This window comes from Balearica regulorum, chromosome 5 (assembly GCF_011004875.1).
Source record: "Balearica regulorum gibbericeps isolate bBalReg1 chromosome 5, bBalReg1.pri, whole genome shotgun sequence".
In the NCBI taxonomy this organism is placed as follows: Eukaryota; Metazoa; Chordata; class Aves; order Gruiformes; family Gruidae; genus Balearica; species Balearica regulorum.
The window spans coordinates 39,102,449-39,125,136 of NC_046188.1; the positions used below are offsets into that span (position 1 = coordinate 39,102,449).

Here is a 22,688-nt window from a genome sequence, read left to right on the forward strand (position 1 = left end):
TGGCCTCCCTCCTATTTCCTTGTAATAACTGCTTAAGATAAAAATCCTGAAACTCAAAATTGTAAAAGTTAATTTTAAGAATCATATCTCTCTCTAGCATCTGTTTCAGTTCTCCTTATCTTGGTCAGTATCAACAGGCTCACTTCTATCTGCTAGGAGCCTCCCTGGTCCATCTGTGAGATTTTTCAAACCTAAAACCTTGACTCTCCCTCTTGCATTTGCTCAGATTTCAATGAAGAATCTTGTAAATAGGTGAAATATAAATTGCTTTCAGTCCTCCTCTTTTATGGAGAACACAAACCGGGTTGCTAGGACACTGCAAATGCATTTCACTCGTGCTAATCAACATGGTCTCGCTTGTGAGCTTTATCTACAACTAGTTATTACCTCTTGTTTAATACTTTGAGTGCATGTTCTCTTCTGCAAGTGCTATTTCTTCTGCGCTCATATTAGTCTACCACAATACAAAACACAAATAAGCAACATACTTCCTACGCTTACAGAGTTAACATACCTTTCTGTCTTTGAATAGATTTGATCACTCAGGACAGAGCTAACAGTGGCCAGATGATCATGTAGCCAAAAAGATAGGCCTGTAACGAAGGCCTGCTTATATTACACATAATAAGAAAATGTAGCCAAGAAGAAAGGCCTGTAATGAAGGCCTGCTTGTATTATATGTGATAAGAAACTATTCATTATTACTTTAGGTAGAAGGCTAACAATTCTTAGAAGGAGCACCTGCTACACATCATGAGAAAAAGGAGGAGCTACAAGACACTTCAAGGTCCTTATGTACATACTTTGCAGAAAGGGAGGACATTAATTGCCTCCAGCAACATCCTTATCTTTCTGAGGCGTATAGCAAACAATTACCAACACTGAAATACTGAGAAACTAGGGGAAAGGTAATTTGGGCCCGGGTCCCCACGACCACCGACCCATAAGCCCCCTACCCAAATTATACCACCTACTCAAAAGATAGAGGCGGAGAACAGAACTGAGCATGCGTTCTAGTTTGCATACTAAGCGAAGAAATATGAACCAATTATTGGAACGGGGAGTGTACCACTTTGTAATCTTTGTAACATTTGTGTATAAATATGACAAGAGAACCAGCATTAGGTGTGCCTGATTTGAGGAACTATCCTCCTGACACCCAGCGCTGCAATAAAGGAAATGCCTGCTTCTTAATGCTAAATTAGTGTTAAGGAGTTTTCTTTCATTCCGGAATTTCGGTGACAATCAGGCTAACAAAAAAAAAAAAAAATTCAGACACAAATATAGAGCACCAAAAATGCAGCTAATCTACCAAGGCAGTAAATGTTCTCATTCTGGACTGTTGAGTTAAAAGGTCTGTGTGAGATCAAGAAGTTCAAAAAAGATAGAAAACTGAACTGAAAATCTTTCAAATTCCCAGCCTTAAAAAGAGAAATAGTTTGGCAGTGAAGATACTGGGCCTAGTTTTCAGGCAACCAGGGAAGAACAAGAGCTGAATCAGCAGGAACACACAGAATGTGTGTTGGCTTCTCAGTAGTGGATCACTGTTTCCCCCATTTCAGCAGGGCCCATGCAAGAAACCTCTTCCTCTGTACATGCAACAGAGCCAGCCAAGTTGTAGATGAAGGTATATGCTACGTACTACTGCTCCTAACAACTCAAAAACATCTTTTTCCTCTGTAGCACAGGCTAAAAGCTGATCTTAAGTAGCGTGGGTAGGAGCCAACTGGCAGTGTGCAGAAGGGATCAGTGAAGCAACCCAGGTATTACAAGCACATTCAGACAGCTTTGAAGATCCAACTGCTACAACAATACAACTTAATATAACAACTCACCAATAGCATGTTCTGTGCATACTGCAAGTGTGAAGTAAAGCATGGTGGCTTAAACTGGTGCTAAAAATTACTAGCAACTTTAGGTGAAGGGTACGATGAACATGTGTGCTTACAGGAATAATAATCCAGAAGTGCTCACATGCATTTTCATATATTCCTGAAAGACTTGGAACTTGTTCTCCACAAAATAAATATTTGACAATGAGAAATTAATTACAGCTAGATTAATTCTGTCCAGCAAGACCGCTCTTTCATATCTCAAGGTGTCCCAGCTGAGATAACAAGAAAGGAATATGATGCAAAGAGGCCTTGGTATTTCCTAGCAAGACCTTCCCTGGATCAGGCAGTCATCCAGATACAGGCACATATGATTTAGATGTGTAATTTCAACTACAAAGAATTTATTAAGAACTTTATTACCACAAAGACTCTCAATAATAGTTACTGGTAATGATTTGACCCCACTGTTTAATTTCTTGAGAGCCAGGCAGACTGTGAGTGCTGAAAAGCAATGGTCAATCAAGACACATTAGGTCTGAGCTTAGAGAGATACAAAGGTAGAAATTAAACACTGGGCCACTGATGAAGACCACTTTTTTCTTTGAAATTAAAAAGGCTATCGAGGTTCCCCCATATTCTCTGACAACATCTTTGGTGCCTTACAAGAAGCATCAAGGACATTTTCATATCAGACTCTTGTGAGAAAGTTTCCTGAAGTACAGAGAAAGAAGTAGGCACCAAAAAAAAAAAAAAAGGGGGTGGGTGGGTGGGTTAGGTAACCAAAGGCAATAAGCCAACATTTACTGGTTTGGTGATGAGACAGACTAAGTAGCAGAACAATATAAGACAGAAGTCAAAGATCATTTGACGCGACTCAGCCTGATGCAGTCCTTAGTCATACTGTCTAACGTTACAGCAAGTAAACCAACAACTGTATGGCTAGAGATTAGAAAACTTATTAGCATTATATTTTCAGTACTTTCTAACACAGGTTTCCATTTATGTGATGCTTTAGCTTCTGCTCAGGTCAAAAGCTGCAGTAACAAAGAAGAAAGGCAGCACTGCAGGGCTTGCCTTCATCACTAACTTGACAGCATTTTCATTTGTCTACGAGTAGTTCAGAACTATAGGTGGCAGGTGGTAGCCTACTCTGAAGATTTAGGATAGACTGTGATTGGGACTTTGATACTTCATGGACAATTACCATCATGCTAACAGTACTAACTGTAGTGCCCAACCTGTAAGACCATCCCAGCTACTAAACAGCCTTTCTTAATTGTGTCCTTTAATTTGTCTTTGTTGCCATGAGTGAACTCAGCAATTCAGATTCATATTATCAGAGAATCAACCTCAGTCAACAAGTCCTGGCATTTACCCCTTCAGAACCACAGTAATGTGGAAGAACACAATTTCCACAAGAACAAGTCCAGTTGCTTAAGAAATGGTTTGATTTCATTGTTTTGACTATGAAGCAATAGTTAAGAGGCCAGAGCCAAAGTAGACTGATAAAGTTTACAAAGAGCATCTTCAGCACATTCTGCAGATCACTGAATGCTGGCCATTAACCAGATCTTTCACCAGGTCTGATACTCTTCCAATTGGTACGTAACACCAGGTGCCGAAACAGAAGTGTCATTAGAGACTTTCCTCAAAGTTTCTCATTCCAGTCTCAATCTGCACAAAGAGCGATGGGGAGTTAACTCAGCCAGTGCTGGTACCATTTAAAGATGGTTTCTTCATTAGTAAGCGGGGGTGGGGGGGAGAGAACTGATGATGTACCCAAGATCCTCTTATCCTTGTTTGTGATTTGAGCTAGCAGCTTTTCTAGCAGAGTTGGAAGTAATGGAAATCAACTTCTTGAGGCCAAGTGAAGCCAGTTTACCTTCTCTGGTTTAAGTATCATTCTGTACATGTATTAACAGCTAGCAGACTTTTGACAGTATCCAACGTCTTACTGAAAGTAATCAAGTCTTTAGAAGTACGTAGATCTCAGTGGTAACAGACCCCAAAGAGGATGATTCTCAGTTTTGTGAGTCACAGTTGTATATCAGTGACATCAAGAAGAATAAGGGGTTTTTTCCTAGGCCAACTCAGATGCTTTTATTGTTAAAACAAAGATTTGTACTGAAAACAGACCTCACAGAAACAAACCCACTGAAGTATGACTGACACAATGGTATCTGACATTGAGTCAGCTCTTCCTCCTGCTCCACCCCATTTCACATTATTAGGCTTTACTAGAAAGACAAAAACATCTGCCTTTAGTATTCAAAACAATACAAAAAGCAACTTGATTAAGATTTCTAAGATACCACTATATCCTTCAGCCTTCATGTAGTTGCTACTACTGGATCTTCAGCTCTGTCTTGTTATCACAAGTCATTACGGAGATGCCTGCTCTGCAGGGTACTAGACAGTGCAGGATTATTTAACAGAAGGACAGAGTTAAGGCTGCTGTTGGTCTAATGAGCCCTTTAAGGGCAGTTCCAAAGGTGAAGCTTCATGTTAGAACATTGGGCTTTCACTAGCAACTCATGAACTTGCACTAGCCTGTTTAGGATTGGGACTGTATGTATCTAGGACTATTCTACATCCTTTCAGAAGGAGAAATCACTGCAGTGAAAACACTGAAACCTGCAGCTTTAAAATTTTGTTACTGTGGACATCCTGTACTAGTACCTAAAACCACTGGTTTAAGCAAGCAAAACAGAGGATCAAATAAATTCTGAAGAAATACAGACTGGAGTTTAAAAAAAAAATCACCAGACTAAATGCCAGCCAAGTTTCAACTCTGCCAGAAACTGCAAGATAAAACTACAGAAGGGCTGCCCTGGAGGCAAGTGATAAACATTTCTGTAGAGATGAAATTCTGTCTTGCATGCCTGAAATAGATGCAGACCTATCACAGCCTCACATCTTCACAAGGTGAATTTCTTCCCCTTCACTCTCCTTCATTCTCATGGATCATCACAGCAAAAGCTGACTTGGAAGACACAAACTCACAGCATCTCAAAAGGCAGTCTTCCCAGGCTCCAAAGATAGTCAAAAAACACAAAGCCTCTCCAGAAGGGGATTCCAAGCATAAGTCTAATATACATGCTCTGAATTACTCTCTACAGGAGGATCTCTTGACTAGAGGCACATCTGTGCTAAGTGCCCAAAATCAAACCACATGAATCTCTGTGGTCTGGTACAAGTAAGCAATTTCAATTAGAGAAGTTCCCCAGCACACCAGATGTTAAGAGAGCCATCTGGTGAAAACCAATTTACTCATAGTTGCAAGATTATCTCAGTGTTCTGAACTTTTTTTTTTAAATTAAGTTTCCAGAAATATATCGTTCTACTAGTAGGACAGCTAATGTAAATCAAACTGGTACTGCTGTTAAATCAGTCTTAAATAAAACTGCCCCTTGGCCCACAAAGGCAGCTGGAGGTCATAACTCATTGCATCTTGCACTAGTCACCTTAATGATCACTGAATCAATTGAAAAGTCAATGGTGAACATCTTTGTCGAACACAAAGCCTTACTGCAAGGAAGACCTCGTTTCCAGATATTAAACACCTGTGTTTTCATTACTCATGCATCTATAGAAAGACATGAGATCACATATACAAATATACCATGACAAAGTAAAGATGGGGTATAAAGCTGTATATCCTTTTAGCTACTTGTACCTACATTTTAATAAACCCTAAGAGGGCTGGGTAAACCACATCTAATAGGTCAGTATCGCTCCTGCTTCTTAGCCATTGCAGTAACAAGTTTAAAACTGCTGAGCAAAATATTTTGGGAATATTCTCAACTTTATAATAGTGTTCCAGTGCAAATAACTGCATTGTTGATGTATTTTTCATTCTGCTTAACCCAACTTACTTCTATTACAACATGGTTTTTCCTGTTTCCAATTATGTTAGAAGCACTAATTGGTCTGGATCTCTTTCCTTCTGCCAGAATATACACATTTCTATCCCTTTCCTTTAATTTTCTTCAAGCCCATCTACTCGTCTTCCAAACACACTCCTCTACCCTACATAAACAGATAAACCATCTGTACTGAATCTCTCAATCCTATCACTAAAATAAACATGATAAAGCTTTACTTTGGTTTGAAGTTGGTCACTTTATAAAACCTCAGTAATATACCTCCTGTTTTTCATCCAGCACAATACTACCTCCAGTATGCATGAAAACATAAAGAGGTAGATTATTTTCACGGAAGGAAAGTTTTCACAAGGGAAATTAAGGAAAAAAAATATTTTTTTGCAACAAAATTAACAGCTGCTGCTTTAATCCTCTGTTCTGCTCACATTATACCAGTAGAGCCAGAAAACATGTTATAACCTCCTCTCACAAAAACAAACTTCCCCTGGAAGGCAGTAACACTGTTAGATTTTTTGCTAGTTTCTTTCAGGAGGGTTATTTTAGTTTTCAGCTACACTTTTGGACGGTTAGGACAGCATTCTTAGTCTCCTGTGGACCAAAGTAGTTGGAAAGAACAAGTCAGGAAAAATAAACACTTTAAGCCATGCTGATCCAGTTGCTAGTAACATCAAAGAACTGGCTGGAAGTGGCTCCTCATTTCATCTCACTGTCCAAATTAAGTGACAAGGCAGCAAAATATGACCATATAATTGCTTTTTTCTGGTTTCTCAAATAAAGGATTAAGTTGATTTGCATAGTGTACTGCTGAACAGAATACTCTTTTGCTTCACTTGTGCTAAAAGCTGATTCATCACTTCAGAAGCAGAACAACATTCAGGGAAGAACTACTACAGCATGATCACCCACAGCAAAACCAGTCCATTTTATATATGAAGGTAGAGGAAGGGGGCTGCTGTCTACTGCACAAAATAGTATGAACAGCCAAGTATACCACATTTTTCTGGCTGTACTGTCTTCAGCTTCTTAACTACTCTGCTGTTGCATTCCCAATTTATTTAGCACACAGCACACCAAGAAAATAACGAACTTCCTGACTTAAGAGGCAAAAACTGATAATGACAGAATACCAAGGAAAGCAAGACTACCTTGCAATACCACCACAACAGTTAACCGCCAAACTGCCCATCGCCTCCATATTTCATGACAACAGCCGTATCAGCAACTTCATGCTCCCTTTCCCAGTCCAGAGCGCATGTGTATGTGGATCACTAAATACAAAAGAAATTGCAAAAAATCCAAGACAGTGTCTTGCACGGTCCAGATTACAGTTCACACCAAGTTATTTACCTGTGCATGATGCTACTCAGTAAGCCTGGCACACAAGAACAGAAATCTATCAGCTAATGAACATCAAGCCTGAGGGAAATGGTTACGATCATTAAGTGAAGGGAGAAATAAAAAAGAAATATGAGAGAGACTGAGTGCAATGAGAAATGAAAGCACACAGGAAGAAATACGGAAGGGAGCAGGCTAGAAGACAAGCATCCCTACTGTAGGGGGGAAAAGCTGGATTTGTTGTCTGTGGTACACCAAGATATATCTCCTATTTGATGGATCATTGCTGGCTTCATATTTAACTTTCATATAACTTTTCCCCAACTGAGACAATACAGTCAGTATTTCAGTGCCAGAATACCTGCCATTCTTTTATTTAAACACTACTGTTCTAGGCAGATCATGAAACAACAGGGCTGCTACCTAGTGATAAGCCAACATTAACTCATGCATTCTATTGTAATATTTTGAAGTTTTATAAATTCTTCATAGAAACATCTACCATTAACTGTGTTTCTAGCATGCTAGGGTGGATACTGGCACTTTGAAATAGGTTGGGAGAACAATCTGAAGAAAGTATTTGAAGCTTATTTGCCAGAAACCTAAGAAAATCTGATTGTGAAGGTACTTCAAGTCAGCCTGAGCTTAAATGGAGCTCCTGGACCTAGAGACAGAGGGGGTGGCGGAGGTTCCAGGTGAGGCCCTGACTGCGAACTACCAGACAGACACAGCAAATTAATGATGTAGAGTTGAGAAGGCCCGAAAAAGCCAAAGGTGGTGAAAATATCTGAATACCTGTGAGCGTCAGTGCACTTCAGTAGTTCTGATTCAGTCTTCATCACTGTTAGCACTGTGGGTTGAATGCTTTGCCATTCAAGATTCCAGGAATAAGGAAAGCAGTTGTATCAACATGCGAGGAAAAACTCCAGCAACAGAATTTAGCCTGCAAGCACATCCCACTCACACCCATTCCCAAGAGGCCCTACTCATTATCTTGTGCGGTACTCTGTCTCCTTGGAGCTGCATCAGCTGGTTACACAGTCCAAGAGCTAGATGGCAGCAACAGTGATGGGAGGGTGACAGTGACAAGAGGAAGGACTATAAATAGGATAAATGTCATCTTTGTTATTTTACTTGGTATAGAAACCTTTAATTTTAATATTTAAATCATTAAGTAGCCATCCAACTATCTGCACAGACTTAGTGAAGTTTCTTCCCCAGTCTCCTGTATTCTCATCTAGACTCTCAACTAGATTTCTCCTTTAGTCCCAATGCTTCACCATATCTATTCTTGTTTTGTTAGACTGAAGTGAGAAGACCACTACTTAAGACCTCAAAGGCTGAAAAATGGCAAAGGAGCTCAAACTCACATGGAATGACACTACTCTAACTTCTCTTTTCTTTCCCAAAATAATACCATGCGTTTTTTCTGCTGTTGGGTGTTTTTGCAGATCGCTCCAGAGCAACTCAACCACCTATAGATACAACAGCCTAGTACCAGATTTGTTTTCCCATAGGCCTTTGCTCATCTGTTACTGTACGATCACTGCTTTCAACAGCAGTAAGGTCAACAAGCAGCTACAAAGAGGGGAACTAATGCTTACCCTGTCATAGCTGGAATGTGAAAGACCATTCCTGCAGTTGAGTACAGCTGTGGGTGAGAATACCGGAGATGTTTTATTTCTTCCTCCATTCTGCACACAGAAGAGCTTACTGTGCTTCACTTACCAAAATGCTAAATGGCAAAAGTTATGTCAGATAGTGGATAAGCATCAGCCCATCCACTTCCTCCATTTAGATAATTCAAGTGCTGTAAGGAGATATATCAGATATCAAGTCCATCAAATCCCAGGTGCAGGAGCTTTACAGAAAGAAAATAACAGAATAAAAGCTTTATGGAAACCAATGCTTTTTCACTCCGAGACCCTTAAATGCAAAACATGAACAAGGTTTCAGTTCTAAAAGTTGCAAGTCTTGTCCATGGTAAGATTTAAAAGCAATCCAGACCTGTATGAGGAGGTACTACCGTTAAACTTCTGCCTGCCAGCACTACAGGAGAAGTCTCAAGTGCAAGACTTGAAGGAAAACAGAGAACATTTCCATTTCCAAACAACTCCAAATTTATAAAAAAAAAATAGCTTGACACAAGTTTCAGAAGTCAGCTAAAGGCTTACTGAAACTGAAGGTGTGCCAGAGAGGGAAAAAGTCTGATTAATACCACCAGATCCAGACTCTCCCACCCACCCAAGGCAGAACATGTCCAAAACTGAGCCAATCTGTTACAGGAAACCTTGCCTTAAACAAAGCATCTCCTCACTCAACCCCGTATGTTTTCTAAGGGTTTGTTTTTCAGACTACACAATAAAGTTATGTGAGCTAGGACAGCTCTGAAGGCATTTTCTGAGAACTTCTACTCCTAGCCAGAAGGTCCATGAACACTAAAATATTAAAATATTAATACTACACTTAAATGCAACTGATGTCATTTACCTGGACTTGTGCAAAGCATTTGACACTGTCCCGCATGACATCCTTGTCTCTAAATTGAAGAGACGTGGATTCGATGGATGGACCACGCGGTGGATAAGGAATTGGCTGGACAGTCACACTCAAAGAGTTGTCATCAACAGCTCAATGTCCAAATGGACATCAGTGATGAGTGACGTTCCTCAAGGGTCAGTACTGGGACCAGCACTGTTTAACATCTTTGTCGGCGACAGGGACAGTGGGATCGAGCACACCCTCATCAAGCTTGCTGACGACACCAAGCTGTGTGGTGCTGTCGACATGCTGGAGGGAAGGGATGCCATCCAGAGGGACCTTGACAGGCTGGAGAGGTGGGCCTGTGTGAACCGCATGAAGTTCAACAAGGCCAAGTGCAAGGTCCTGCACGTGGGTCGGGGCAATCCCAAGCGCAACTGCAGGCTGGGCAGAGAACGGATTGAGAGCAGCCCTGAGAAGAAGGACATGGGGGGTGTTGGTGGACGAGAAGCTCAACATGAGCCAGCAATGTGTGCTTGCAGCCCAGAAAGACAACCATATGCTGGGCTGCATCAAAAGAACTGCAACCAGCAGGTTGAGCGAGGTAATTCTGCCCCTCTACTCTGTTCTTGTGAGACATCACCTGAAGTACTGTGTTCAGCTCTGGGGCCTCAAACATAAGGACATGGAGCTGTCAGACCGAGTCCAGAGGAGGGCCATGAAGATGATCAGAGGGTGGAACACCTCTCCTATGAAGACAGGGTGAGAGAGTTGGGGTTGTTCAGCCTGGAGAAGAGAAGGCTCCAGGGAGACCTTGTAGCAGCCTTCCAGTACCTGAAGGGGGGCTACAGGAAAGCTGGAGGGGGACTGGTTACAAGGGCATGGAGTGATAGGACAAGGGGTAATGGCCTTCAGCTGAAAGACGGTAGATTTAGATGAGATATCAGGAAAAAATTCTTCCTGAGGGTGGTGAGGCACTGGAGCAGGTTGCCCAGAGAAGCTGTGGATGCCCCCTCCCTGGAAGTGTTCAAGGCCAGGTTGGATGGGGCTTTGGGCAACCTGGGCTAGTGGAGGGTGTCCCTGCCCATGGCAGGGGGGTTGGAACTAGGTGATCTTTGAGGTCGCTCCCAAACCATTCTGAGTCTATGAAATTTGAATTTCTTCCCTGACACACACATCCCCTGGAATTTCCCAACTAGGACAGTCAATTTCAGTTTACAGGTTTTCTTGTACTCACCACCCCACAATCTAGGTATAATCTTCACTTTGTCCAAATCCCTTTGACTGCCTTCTAGATCTATTTCCAGTCCAAAAAAACTTTCAACTACTGCAAGGCTGTGAAATTCATACAAATCTGGATTTATTTTTTTTTAAATGAAGACTAATTCAGAAAAATTAGATAAGCATCTTTCGTCTCTTGCATGGGTCAATTACTACTTTTTATACTTGCTTTTAGCTGAAAAATGAATAAAAACTTACACTGTACTCTGAAGAAATGCAATGCATTCTGAAATCTTCAGGGTTCTTATTTAGAAAGTGCTATAGAAATAGCAAATATTAACCATAGTCCTATAGTTTTTGAACAGTCCTTTTTTGAAGGATGAAAGCATCCATAGTTGAAACAAAAATGTTCTTGCATAGAAGATGGCTTCACTGAACTTACTGTGATTGTTCCAATCCCATTTTCTCCTCCCGTGAAAAAGCAAAACTTCCCAAGAAACGTTTCAGCTCAGATGGCGGTGATGGGAAATACTGGATGTTAGATGAAAAAGGTAGCCTTAATATGTTACTTCATGCTGCTGCATTGTCTGACAGTCATGGTCTCAAACAGCCAGAAGCTAGCTAGTAAGTCTGCAGTTTGCCTAACAAGTCAAAAAAGCAGTGTTATTGCAAAGGGGACAAGGGACTGAGCTTGCCAGGTGTTCCTTTTTTCTAATTATTAAGTCCTATTGGCAGTACACTGCCATACTGCCTTGAGGACAGAACTAAGCTTTTGGGAAAGGATTTCAAAAACTTGGTCCAAAAGGAGACCTCATATTGTAGCGGTTTGCCAAAATCTAATTTGCAATATTAGATCTACCTTCCATAGTCAGCCTGCACAGCTTTGCTTCACAAGTATCCAGATAATGAGCAATCTGCTCTTGATCCTGCATTCAAAGTACTTAAAGTGATTAACAAATCTGCACATGGACTGAGTCCGGGCTTTCTGCATGCAGCCTTTACCTACCTTCTGTTGGATACTCTGCCGTTCCTTTCAGTAGGACTGCATCTTTATTCTAATATTTGTTTGTGGTGCAGAAGGCTAAGTGTTGCATAAGATCCTGTAGAGCACAGAATTTAAGACTCACTCAAAATTTCACATTTTGGAAAAACAAAGAATACAAATATTGTCTCTAGTAATAAAGCAAGTATTTTCTTTCTTTTATGACTAACTAGCCAGCAACAACACATTTTAAAAAAATATATATACCTTGGAAGCAAAAGCTTTTTAATTACTGGGTATGCGTGAGGGTTCAGCAAATCCATAAAGCTGGCCGACTGTCCTCTTCTATCAACCTAGAGGAGGTGATGGATGTGACAGCACAGCAGTTCTTGGATTTTAAGCCGTGCAGTACAGTAACTCTAAAGAGCTAATGCATAATGGGGGAGGGGATAGGAAAGGCCTCCAGAGCCACGATATATTTAGAATCGATCCTTTCACCTAGTCAAGCTGAAAAAGTCTTATCGCTTTAGTGATCTGGCACAAAACACTTTGAATGCTCCTGGAGAACACTCAGGTGAGTCTCCCAGAAAAATGGAGCTATTCAGCTTTGGTTTCAGACTCAATCCTACCATACCCACAGAAACTGGAACAACCTTCTAGCTCAGGCACGGATTATTGTACTCTTCATAATCCGTTAAATGCTCCAAGGAAAAAATATAATTACATCTGTACCCAACACAGTGCTTTGCCAAATCATGTAAGTTTGAAAGCTTGCAACAAATTAAAAACTGTATTAGGCAACATCAAAAAAAGGAAAGGGAAGAGCAGAATCACATGAATGACATTCATTAATTGTCACTCAAGAGACTGTCTGAAAAAGAGATTTAATAATAATGCTGGTTCAGTGGGAGCCATTTCCAGGCAAACAGAAACATGAGATTCATGATGAAAAATGTAGCACAGAACTGTTTTGCTTTGGCTTGAATTGAGACATCTCTATGAAACAGCCAATAACACCAAGTACTGTTCATTCCTGGAACGGGCTGGTATTCCACAATCTAGAAGGTAAAGATGACAAAAACTTCACAAGCAGCAGCACAAACCACACCAGAAGCTGAGTTTTTTGATGGTTTGTTTGTGTGCATGGGGGGGTTTAAAATCAGATTTAATTAAAAGAAAAAATCTTAAAAAAATGAGCATGTATTTCCATTCATTAGAACAAACGTTAAAAGGCTCCGAGATGGACAATGGACACCAAGCTACAGCTGACAACAGTGAAATTCAGACTTTCTGGAATACTGCAGAGTTTTACCTTAAGCTGAGCAGAACAGGTTGCCAGCTGCTGCAAAAGTGAGTAGTCCTGCACTGTTGCACATGAAAGTCCATGCAAGATAACAGCTCATGGAGTAAAGCCATCCAAAAGCTGTTCACTTTGTGATGTGTTAGATTTGTTAGTTTTCTGACCCAGCTTACTCTGTGATCAAAGAGTCCAAGTGACTACACAGTACCCTGATGAAGCATTAGGAATATCCCAGTTACCAGCTGACCATAATCATATCAAAGCCACACACTATGTGACTGATTGCATCAAACAAGAATAAGCAAATCAATAAATCCAAGGGCAAGATTGACGACACTTCAACAAGTATAATTAGGCATATTGAGTTCTATTAATCAAAGTTATGGGATTTTTCTTATTTTCAGGATCTTTGAACAGTGCAAAGTCAAAAGCAACTAAAGACTATTCTCTCTAACATCTTTTCCTAGGCCCATACTCAAACAGGAGAAACAATAGAAAATCCTGTAATACTTTTGTGGCAGGTGGACCACATGGCCTGGTTTACACACATCCCACTGCCCTTACACATACCATCTTTACAGCAACTATCCATACTAGCATTTCTTTATAGTACCCCAAGAACCCCCCAGGAATCCCCAATTTAAGCACAGCAATTGTTGCAATAAGCAAAATCTTAGCAGCAGAAATATTTATCTGTTACTAGTAAATGGAACTATTGGCACACATCATTTGCTACACATCTAAACAATGAATCTATAAATCAGCAAGGTTGAAGCCATTTTAAAAGGAAGGTTTCCAGTTGTAATACAAACAGCGTATCTTAACATTTCTCAACAGCCAAAGCAAATTCCAGAAGTCTGTTTGATGAAGCACCAGAGGAAGATGTTGTACAGCTAACTAGGAGCTCGGCTCGTAGCTCTGAAAATCATCCTGGACTTAATTAGTCCAGCATCCAAAGCACATACAGGATTTCAGAGATAATTCGGAATCTATATGTGCATTAGATAAAGTTTGGTGGTTTGGGAGGATATTTTTGTTTTTAATAAAAATGCTTGAGTAATAGATCAACGTTTTTAGAAAGCAGAGTGGAAGGGCTGTGTGTGGTAATAACACAAACAGCTCATAGGGAGGGCTGTCTATCCCCTGGGTACTTCCTTCTGAAGAGAACCCTAAACGATGCTGCACCATGCTGCTGCCATTACAACTGTAACAACTCTTCTACAGGCTGGGACCCAAAGATTTACTATTATGCAAGTGAGTCCTCTTCTCCCTGATCATAAGAAACACCGATGAAACCAAACAACATAATTATAAATCCTTATAAATTGTGACAGTTTCTCCTCTTGGCACGTGACGTTATGTTACTATTTCTTTTTCATATCTGGGAAAAGTTCAGGTCTGAGGAAGGCTGAATTTACCTTTCCATTAGCAGTTGGACAATTAAGAAGCAATTATCAGATGTGACAGTCAACTTTGGCAATCTTTTGGAAATCAAAGTCACACCAACCTAACTGAAACTATCCTAGAATCAGAAAGTAAACATATACCAAAAAGCAGCCACTTAAAATCAATGTGCTATATCCTGTATTCTTTCCAACAGCTTAAGGCTTTCCTTGTCTTATCATAAGGGAATATGCACCATCTTCAAAATGGGATGTTACTTAAAATTAAGGAATCATCTTGAGTGATGAATCATCACTTCAAAGAGCAAGGCTGTGCTTAACTTTTGATGCTTCAAGAATGAGTTAGTTTGCTTCAGATATGTTGAAATTGTGAAAGGAATTGTTTGATGAGAAAAGCAAAAGTGAAACTGCTAGCAGAAATATCTCAAAATTCAAATTAAGTTTATTGATGTGGGAGGAACACCAAAAAAAAAAAAGTGGAGCTGAAAAAGTTACTCTAGCTTCCCGTAAATACCACAACAAGGCTGTTCTTACTTGGTACTTAGAAATTTCAGAAAAACACAGATTTATCCCAGCTCTGTCACAGATAGTCAGACAGTGAATTCATGGAAGTGGCACACTGATGCCTAGGTACGCCTCCTGCATGATGATGCTCAGGTCTGCTTCTATCTCTTCTATGGTTCCATATGCACTATTTGGAGAAAGTGTTTAGAGTTGTAACTCTTGGTTATTTTTTTTTTTCCTCAGGAGCAGAAAGAACCCTGCAGAAAAATATATGCAGTTGCACAAAAGACATAAAAAGGATATTAGCTAGGTTTTTAAAAGTAATAGACACAATTTCACTTCTTTAAAATGAGAGGAACTCTTTCCATTCTGGTCCTCAAAGAGGGATTCCATTTCTGAAATTGTCTTTTTGCTACTTGGTGCGGGCAGGAGAATATCAAAGTGTTCTTGTGGACATCAAACTTATTCCGTAAAATCCTTCTATTTTTGACTTGCAATTAACAGTGAAGGCATCAATTCATATGCAACTAAACAAAACCATTTACAGGATATGTATTTTTGTTTTGGAGGTCTCCAAAATCTATTAAAACATACTGAAAATAAGACTGCAACATGAAAGCATCTGTCAAACCTCTCAGAGAGGAAAGTAGTTGCACTAATTTAGACAAGCTAAGGAAAAAAACCCCTACAAAGTAAACTGTCATCCTACTTCTATGAATTCCTGGTGACTCAATATAACTTAAAAATTAGCATCACTTTCAGGTATAATTTACATCTTCTGATCTAATAACACATGAAATTAAAATATTTTTTCATTCTGTTCAACAAAAAGTTGTAGTATTACTGGCATGGCTTTCATCTTTATATTACCACATGCAAAAAATTATAGCTATTAGAATTTTTTTTAAACCACAATACAAGTGACCAGGACATCAGCACAAAGGCTGACACTCTGAGGAGACAGAGAAATAAGCAGAGTAATCAGTACTAAGAGTTATGCACCATTAGCAATATCATATAGCATGTCCATAGAATCAGATAATTGCTTAAGGGCAGAACCTGAAAAGTCATCTTTAATCACTCTTAGGAGTATATTCAGGCTGTTTGAAAAGCTTGATTTCTACTGAACACATTTTTTAAATCTAATGAGAAAAAAAAAAAAAAAAAAAAGGTGTTTACTGATTTTTGCTCCCTGAACTGAACCAGAGAACATCTGCATAAAATTAATCTCCCAGCTGTTTTCTCCCCCTCAGAGAAAAAAAAAAAATCTCACATTTTTATCACTTTCCTCTTACAGGGCAAAGGACCACCCAACTAAGGCCAGATCAATTATTCACCCAGTGTAAAGCATTCAGACGCTACTGAAATAGTTTCACTATACTTTACATGAAGCATTACTCACACTCATTTAATTGCACTGACAAAGGAAATCCATTCTGATAGAAGGTAGGTACAACATTGGAGAGTTAGTCAGCAAATTACACTGAAGTACCAGCAGCAGCAATAATAGTGCAGACTTCCTAACTGCTCTGCCAACATACTCTAAGCAGACCCTGGATGAGCTCTGCTCTACAGCACTGCCAGGCAGAGGAAGAGGTTTACATTAAGTACTTTTCCTTCTCTGAAGAGACTAACAGAAGAGTGTCAGTTATGAATGGACTGGGATGCGAATACTGCAACAAGGAATGAGATAACATTCAAGTCCTGTTGTCCTTGGGTTGGCTTTGAACTAGCCTCAAGGAATCCCTACTTCTAAATTCTGTCCATACTTTAAAAGAAAAAAAACAAAAAAAAAGGAATATGGTAAGTCCTAGGAACAACTGTCCAGAGACCACATGAAAGTCAGCTCTATTAGCATCTTTATGAACAGAAAAAGGTTTAACAACTTCATAAAATAAATAAGCAAAGCTATAGCAGAGCTTGGAAATCTTTAGAAAGCTAGAGCTTTGAATCTCTGGATACCACAAGCTTTCCTCTGTGGTCCAAAAAGTAGGAGAGGTGAACACCTTCAAAGAACTAGAAGGAAAGAACTATTGACTTGACAGAATCAGAATTGTTTGGGTTTATTTTGAGCTTTGTCCTTACCTCTTTCTTTGACCTTGGCCATGTCACTTTGCTGCTAATTTTCTGTGCCACTTTGTGGAACACAAACATAGTGACTTCACTAACTGGCATGAACACCCTCAGCAAAATCTTTCAATGTAGTGCAAATAACAAACATATTTTGCTGAGCCAGACAAAAAAAAAAAAAAAAAAAAAGAGTGAGCAAATACGCTTTTGCTAGTTCTCTGCAGCATTAGTTAACTGGCATTAATCCTACAGCGATGCTGGCATATCTAACATTGACAGACAAATAGAAACAAACAGGACCAGCTTAGTTATTTACATTACTTTGCTAAAACCAACAGGACTGCCCTTTTTGATCCTAAGCATTATATGCCAAGCATCTTCCTCTGGCCAGAAATGAGACTCAAATCACAAATAAGAGATAAAAGAAAGGGAAACTCTGAGTTAGGGCTGTGCTAAACAGTGATGTTGTCTTCAGTGGGCATTCCTAGTGGCTTTTTTTGTATAGCTCAGCATTTAGATTATTTAGGAACCTTCACATTGGGAGAGGCCTATTACTATTTCTGTAACATATGCTCAGTGGAGCACCAACATGCAGCTGAAGAGGGAAAGGTTAGCAGTATCTCCAGATGAAGAGAAGAAAAAGAAGCCAGAAAAGATTCTGTCAAATTACTAAGATTAATTTTCATATGAAATAAATTAAATCTCTTGAATGCCAAAAGAAGAGAAATATCTCCTCACACAGCAGAATGAAATAGCTTTCCTGGGTTATCTTCTCTCTCTTGTGTAGTTACATGACTGACATGCAAGTTGGTAACCCCACTGAAACACTCACCTACCAGACTGACTGCCAACTCAACTGACACTCAGCAACAGAATTTCAGGGTCTCTAAAAATAAATCACAGGTGTGCAATTTGTTCTGTAAAGATCTTTATGTACTCATGTCCTGATAGCATCCCTAAAGCAATGAAACAAGCAGCCTTCCATACCTCCAAAATTTACAATAAAAATCTGTCTCAAACAAACACGGTACTTAAAACATACGGGGCACTTTTCCTATACTTTAAATGTAAAGTTATGATAATGAAAAGGAGGAAAAATGAAGAAAAATGATGGAACTGAAAAGATGTCCACCTTTTTGGTCAAAAGAAGGAAAACAAATAATTGGTTTGGAGAGTGCTTTTTGATAAGGAGAATCTCAAGAAACAGACACCTCCTGGAATCTTCAAATAATCACCTGAGGGTCAGTCCCTAAACAAGACCAAGTTACCTCCAAAAGCAACCAAACCCTTATGTTCTTTACTATGCCATCAGAAATGTTGAGAACTATTCTGAGCATTGCTTTGGTACCTACTACTTGAGTCCACAAAGCTGCAATAGTTTAGATTAAAAAGGATTTTTTTTTTTTTTCAAATCCTTATAAATATATAATGGGGTAATTTCTCAGACTTGTATTAAGATGTCCCACTTGACTTATTCCACTGTTCAAAATGTAATGCAACGTGACCTTCTTAAAAGATTAATCATAAAGTACTGCCCTTATGCATTCTGTATCTGCCTAAATATAGGCAGACATCTGAAAGCAAGGCATCCTCTGATTTTCTTCTATTCTAGTAGAAAATTTGATTTTAAATAAGGCAACTCCGTTCTTTCCCACTCCCCCATCTTGTTCCCTCTCAAACTAACTCATTCTGCAGCTTCAGATGGATAGTGCAGGTCCCAGCTGGTGCTTGAAGGCAAGATGAGATGTATGAGAATCACCATCTATTACTAAACATAGGCAGTACCAATCAGTAGATCAATACACCTGATGCTCCCACGACAGCTCAACAGTACTTTTCGATGTTTAGTACATGAAAGAAATGTGTCTGCAAGAATCTTTTCCAAATTCTTCCAAGCAGAAGCTGTTCCTTCTCCAGAGACACATTACTGCCTATCAGTTGGTGGGTGGTAACTTATGCAAGGAAAATGCTACCAGCTTGTAATTCTGCAGGCACAAAGCTAACAACATAACCTGTTCTAGTTATCCACAGTAATTAACAAAACCAAGTACATCAAAAAAACACAGAAAACACAAGCCATATAAAAATCAGGATGCAGTAACATACTTAGTCCACTAATCTTTACAAAACTTGTAAAAAGGTTTTCCATAGAAATCAGAGCAGAGAAATTTCCAAGATGTTTTTTACATATAATGGAAAAGGGATTTCAGCAATACAGTGACAGAGTATTCAGGAAGGACATGACTTGGGCAGTTCAAAGTTGTTTATCCTACAGATAACCAAGAATTAAGTCTACCTGCATATATAGGTAATATAGACTTTTGGGAAAAAACCAAACAAACAAGAAAAAAAACAGAAAAGACCAGCAGTCCCTCCTCACCAAAAAAGTTCCACTGTTGTAATAATCTAATATTTATGATACTTGCTTTATAGATACACCCAGAAAAGAACATACATTTTCAAATGTTTAAAATAGCATACATTTTTTAAATTCCTCTTCCACCACACAGCAGAGAATGAAGAACTCTATATTGCCAAACTAAACAGCTGTTGTATTATGTCAAGCCCATACCTGAGGTTACCAATTCATCTTATTTCAAGAGAGAGATACAAACCAATGAATTTTCCTTAAAAGTATCTGAAGTCCTTCCCTCCAGTACCAGTTCCTACATTTTTTTAGTTTACCAAATGTAATACGCTTTCTGTAGACCTAGCTGGGCTAGAATTTTCCTAAACCCTTCATTTCTGAACTAGATCTGATGGTACCTTTGGTCAAGACCACCATGTAAATTCTCTACCTCTCCTCTCCATAGGATGTCTTTGAATCCTTCCACAGGCATTCTAACTCATTCTTCCTCTTCCTTTTCCCAAATGAGGAAAATTCTAGTAATACATGTAGCAAAACCCTCAAGTTCTCACAGACAATTTGCAGTGTAGCACGATTATGTACTGCTGATTCACTGTGACGAGAGATATTTACTCTTGCTGCTGACAGTACAGATGTTTTTTAGCATCCATGTCTGTGGTTGGTTGGTGACACTGTGCACAGGTGTCCCTCTAGTTGGGCTGGTTCTCTGGTTGATACATTTCCCTTTTACAACTAGCAGTCTCTAGTCTGAACAAAACAGTGAAATATTGGGAGCTAACAGCTTTTTATCTTAGAAATAACATTCACTCTAAACCTCTAAAATGTTCAGATAGCATTAAGCAATAAAGTCTTAATAGCCTGTTAGCAAAATAAGCAAGTAAATATTTTCTTAGGTAAGAAGCAGAGGCCCAACAATTAGAGGCAACCATTTCTTATTCACAGATGCAGCCAGTCATCCATTAACCAAGCCAATCAAGCCTTCATTTTACGGCTTTTATCAATATGCCCATATATACTGGCATCAGTAAGGGAAGGGTTCAGATATTAGGAAATCTTTTTAGACATTGAGATTGCCTTACTCCAACAAAAAGGGAAACTTTAATACTATAAAAATAATACTGTAGAAACTACTTTGAAAGCTCTCATAGTTCCTATTTTCAAACTCATTAACAAGAGTTAATAACACCTTTTTTTTTTTTCCTTTCACAGCAAACTATACAAGATTTGAGGCCAAAAAACCACAGGAAGATTCTGCAAGGCCTTGGAATTTACAGCATTGTAATGGTTAACAGTAGCTCTAGTGAATCTATTTAAGATATTAAAATTCCCATCTGTCAGACCTCTTTGCTAGATGTTACTGCCCTCAAAGCAAAAGAGAACATGTACATGTGCCTGCATCCCCGCCACCCAGTTCGGAGCACTTCTTATGAACTCAAGCCGTAAATGAAAATGAGTTTATACTAACACACCTATCTAAACCACCGCAGCCAGCATGCAGGTACATGTTTGCTTTTGCCATCTAGACACAGACAAGCAGAGACAAAGGCCAGAGAGCTGCATGCAGGCATCAAGAAAGGAGATGATGATCTTTAAACCACTGCAGGAGTTTGCTCCCACACTCTTAAATAATGTTCTATGCATGCGTTTTGACTTCAAGGCAATTTTAAGTTTGGGAAAACAGACACACTACAAAAACAATACCCAAGTGGCAGATAATGTTATTAGTATCACAGAGTAGTTATTCACCATGAATTCCAGAATTGTAACACCAAAGCTCAGTCCCCATGCTCCAATGGGTCAGCTGCATCCCATGTAAAGAACCACAAACATCAGCTGAAGTCCTGAGTGTACAAGGGCACCCACTGGGACATTTAATTTACCTGAGTTAATGTTTCTGTCAACACCAGCTCTATGAGGAACAGAGAGAAGATCCAATTCAGCAGGGTTAAATCTCCCATAAGGAAAAAAGGCTTGCATCTCATCTATACAGCAAAATTTAGCAAGTAAAATGAAAGCTTGGGACCATTTATCTTTCCAAAAAGTGGAAGGAGAATACATATTTTAAGTTCAACAAGACCTTCCAACATACTGGAGTCTTCTGAAATGCCAATAAAACTGAGACACTGTATATATGAGCTACTAGAGAAGCTCCATTTACAGTTGCTTTTGCATCCAGTCATTTAAGTTGGTTCTATAAAGTAAAAACATTTACATGTTTCCTGTGGTCTGTAGAACCATATTACAGAAAAATAAACCCCTCTAGGATTGAATTAGAGGATACAGTGGTTCACCAGAAAGGAACGCTAAGTTACTATTACTCCCCTCTTTTCTTCATACTATTTCTTTCCATAACCATATCCCAGCACCCTGGCTGTTCACTGTGTAGCACTTACTGTTGCTGGACTTCAGGTCACGGTGAATTATGGGAACAATTGCTTCCTCGTGCAGGTAGTTCATTCCCCTCGCAATCTGTACTGCCCAGTTCACTAGTATGTCAGGAGGTATCCTTTTACCAGACAACACTCTGTTTAGCGATCCTCCTCGGGCAAACTCCATGATCAAGCAAAGATTAGGTTCCTTCAAACACACACCCCTGAGGGCGATGATGTTGGGATGCTTTAACATTGCAAAGAGCTTGGCCTCTTGTCGGACATTCTCAATGGTCTGGTTGATGTCCTCATCAGGGTCATAGCGAGCTGCCTTGACAGCAACCTCATCTCCTATCCATATAGCTCGATACACTTTTCCGAAGCCCCCTATGCCAATGATTTCCTCCAGAACAAGCTCTGAGAAGTCGATCTCCAGGACTAGGAAAAGAAGAAAAAAAAAAAAAGATGTAAACATTTAGCAACTACGCAGCCTGTACATCAGCTGAAGGTCCATGTTGCCCAGCCTCAGCCTTACCCTTGGAGGAAGGGCCAATTTTCATTCCAAAACAATACAAACGAAAGCAGCTGACAATCTTTCATTGCCAAATAGCGTGGTAAAACAGGTCTTGCAGTATCATAAAACCTCTACGAAGTACTCATTGTGAATGAAGATGAATTTGACCTAATGCTAGTGAATGACACCCTTTGAATAAAATAGCCTCCTCTTAACACACTTAAACTCTTATAACACTGACACTCCTTTAAGGATAAACCCTCATTGCCTGCCCTCAATGACAGTACAAGATTACAAAAAAGAAACACACACCTACAGGCTAATCTTCACTGACTTCACTATATAGTGCTTAACGTGACATAGCTAAAATTCAACACAAAATGCATCTGCTCCTGCATTTGTTCCTTATTTGAATGTCTCTT

The 22,688-nt window shown here is 39.5% G+C and overlaps 1 protein-coding gene across 5 annotated transcripts in view; it reads right to left on the reverse strand.

Annotated features, from left to right (window-relative positions):
- MAP3K9 (mitogen-activated protein kinase kinase kinase 9) overlaps positions 1-22,688 on the reverse strand; it is a 68,577-nt gene that overhangs the window by 40,175 nt on the left and 5,714 nt on the right. For all 5 annotated transcript variants that reach the window (XR_012835699.1, XR_012835700.1, XM_075754269.1 and 2 more), the window contains exon 2: positions 21,777-22,190. Coding sequence is in view for 3 of the 5 variants with exons in the window: in XM_075754269.1 (XP_075610384.1) it covers positions 21,777-22,190 (414 nt within the window). In the remaining 2 variants the exon portion in view is untranslated. The remainder of the gene's footprint in view (positions 1-21,776; positions 22,191-22,688) is intronic.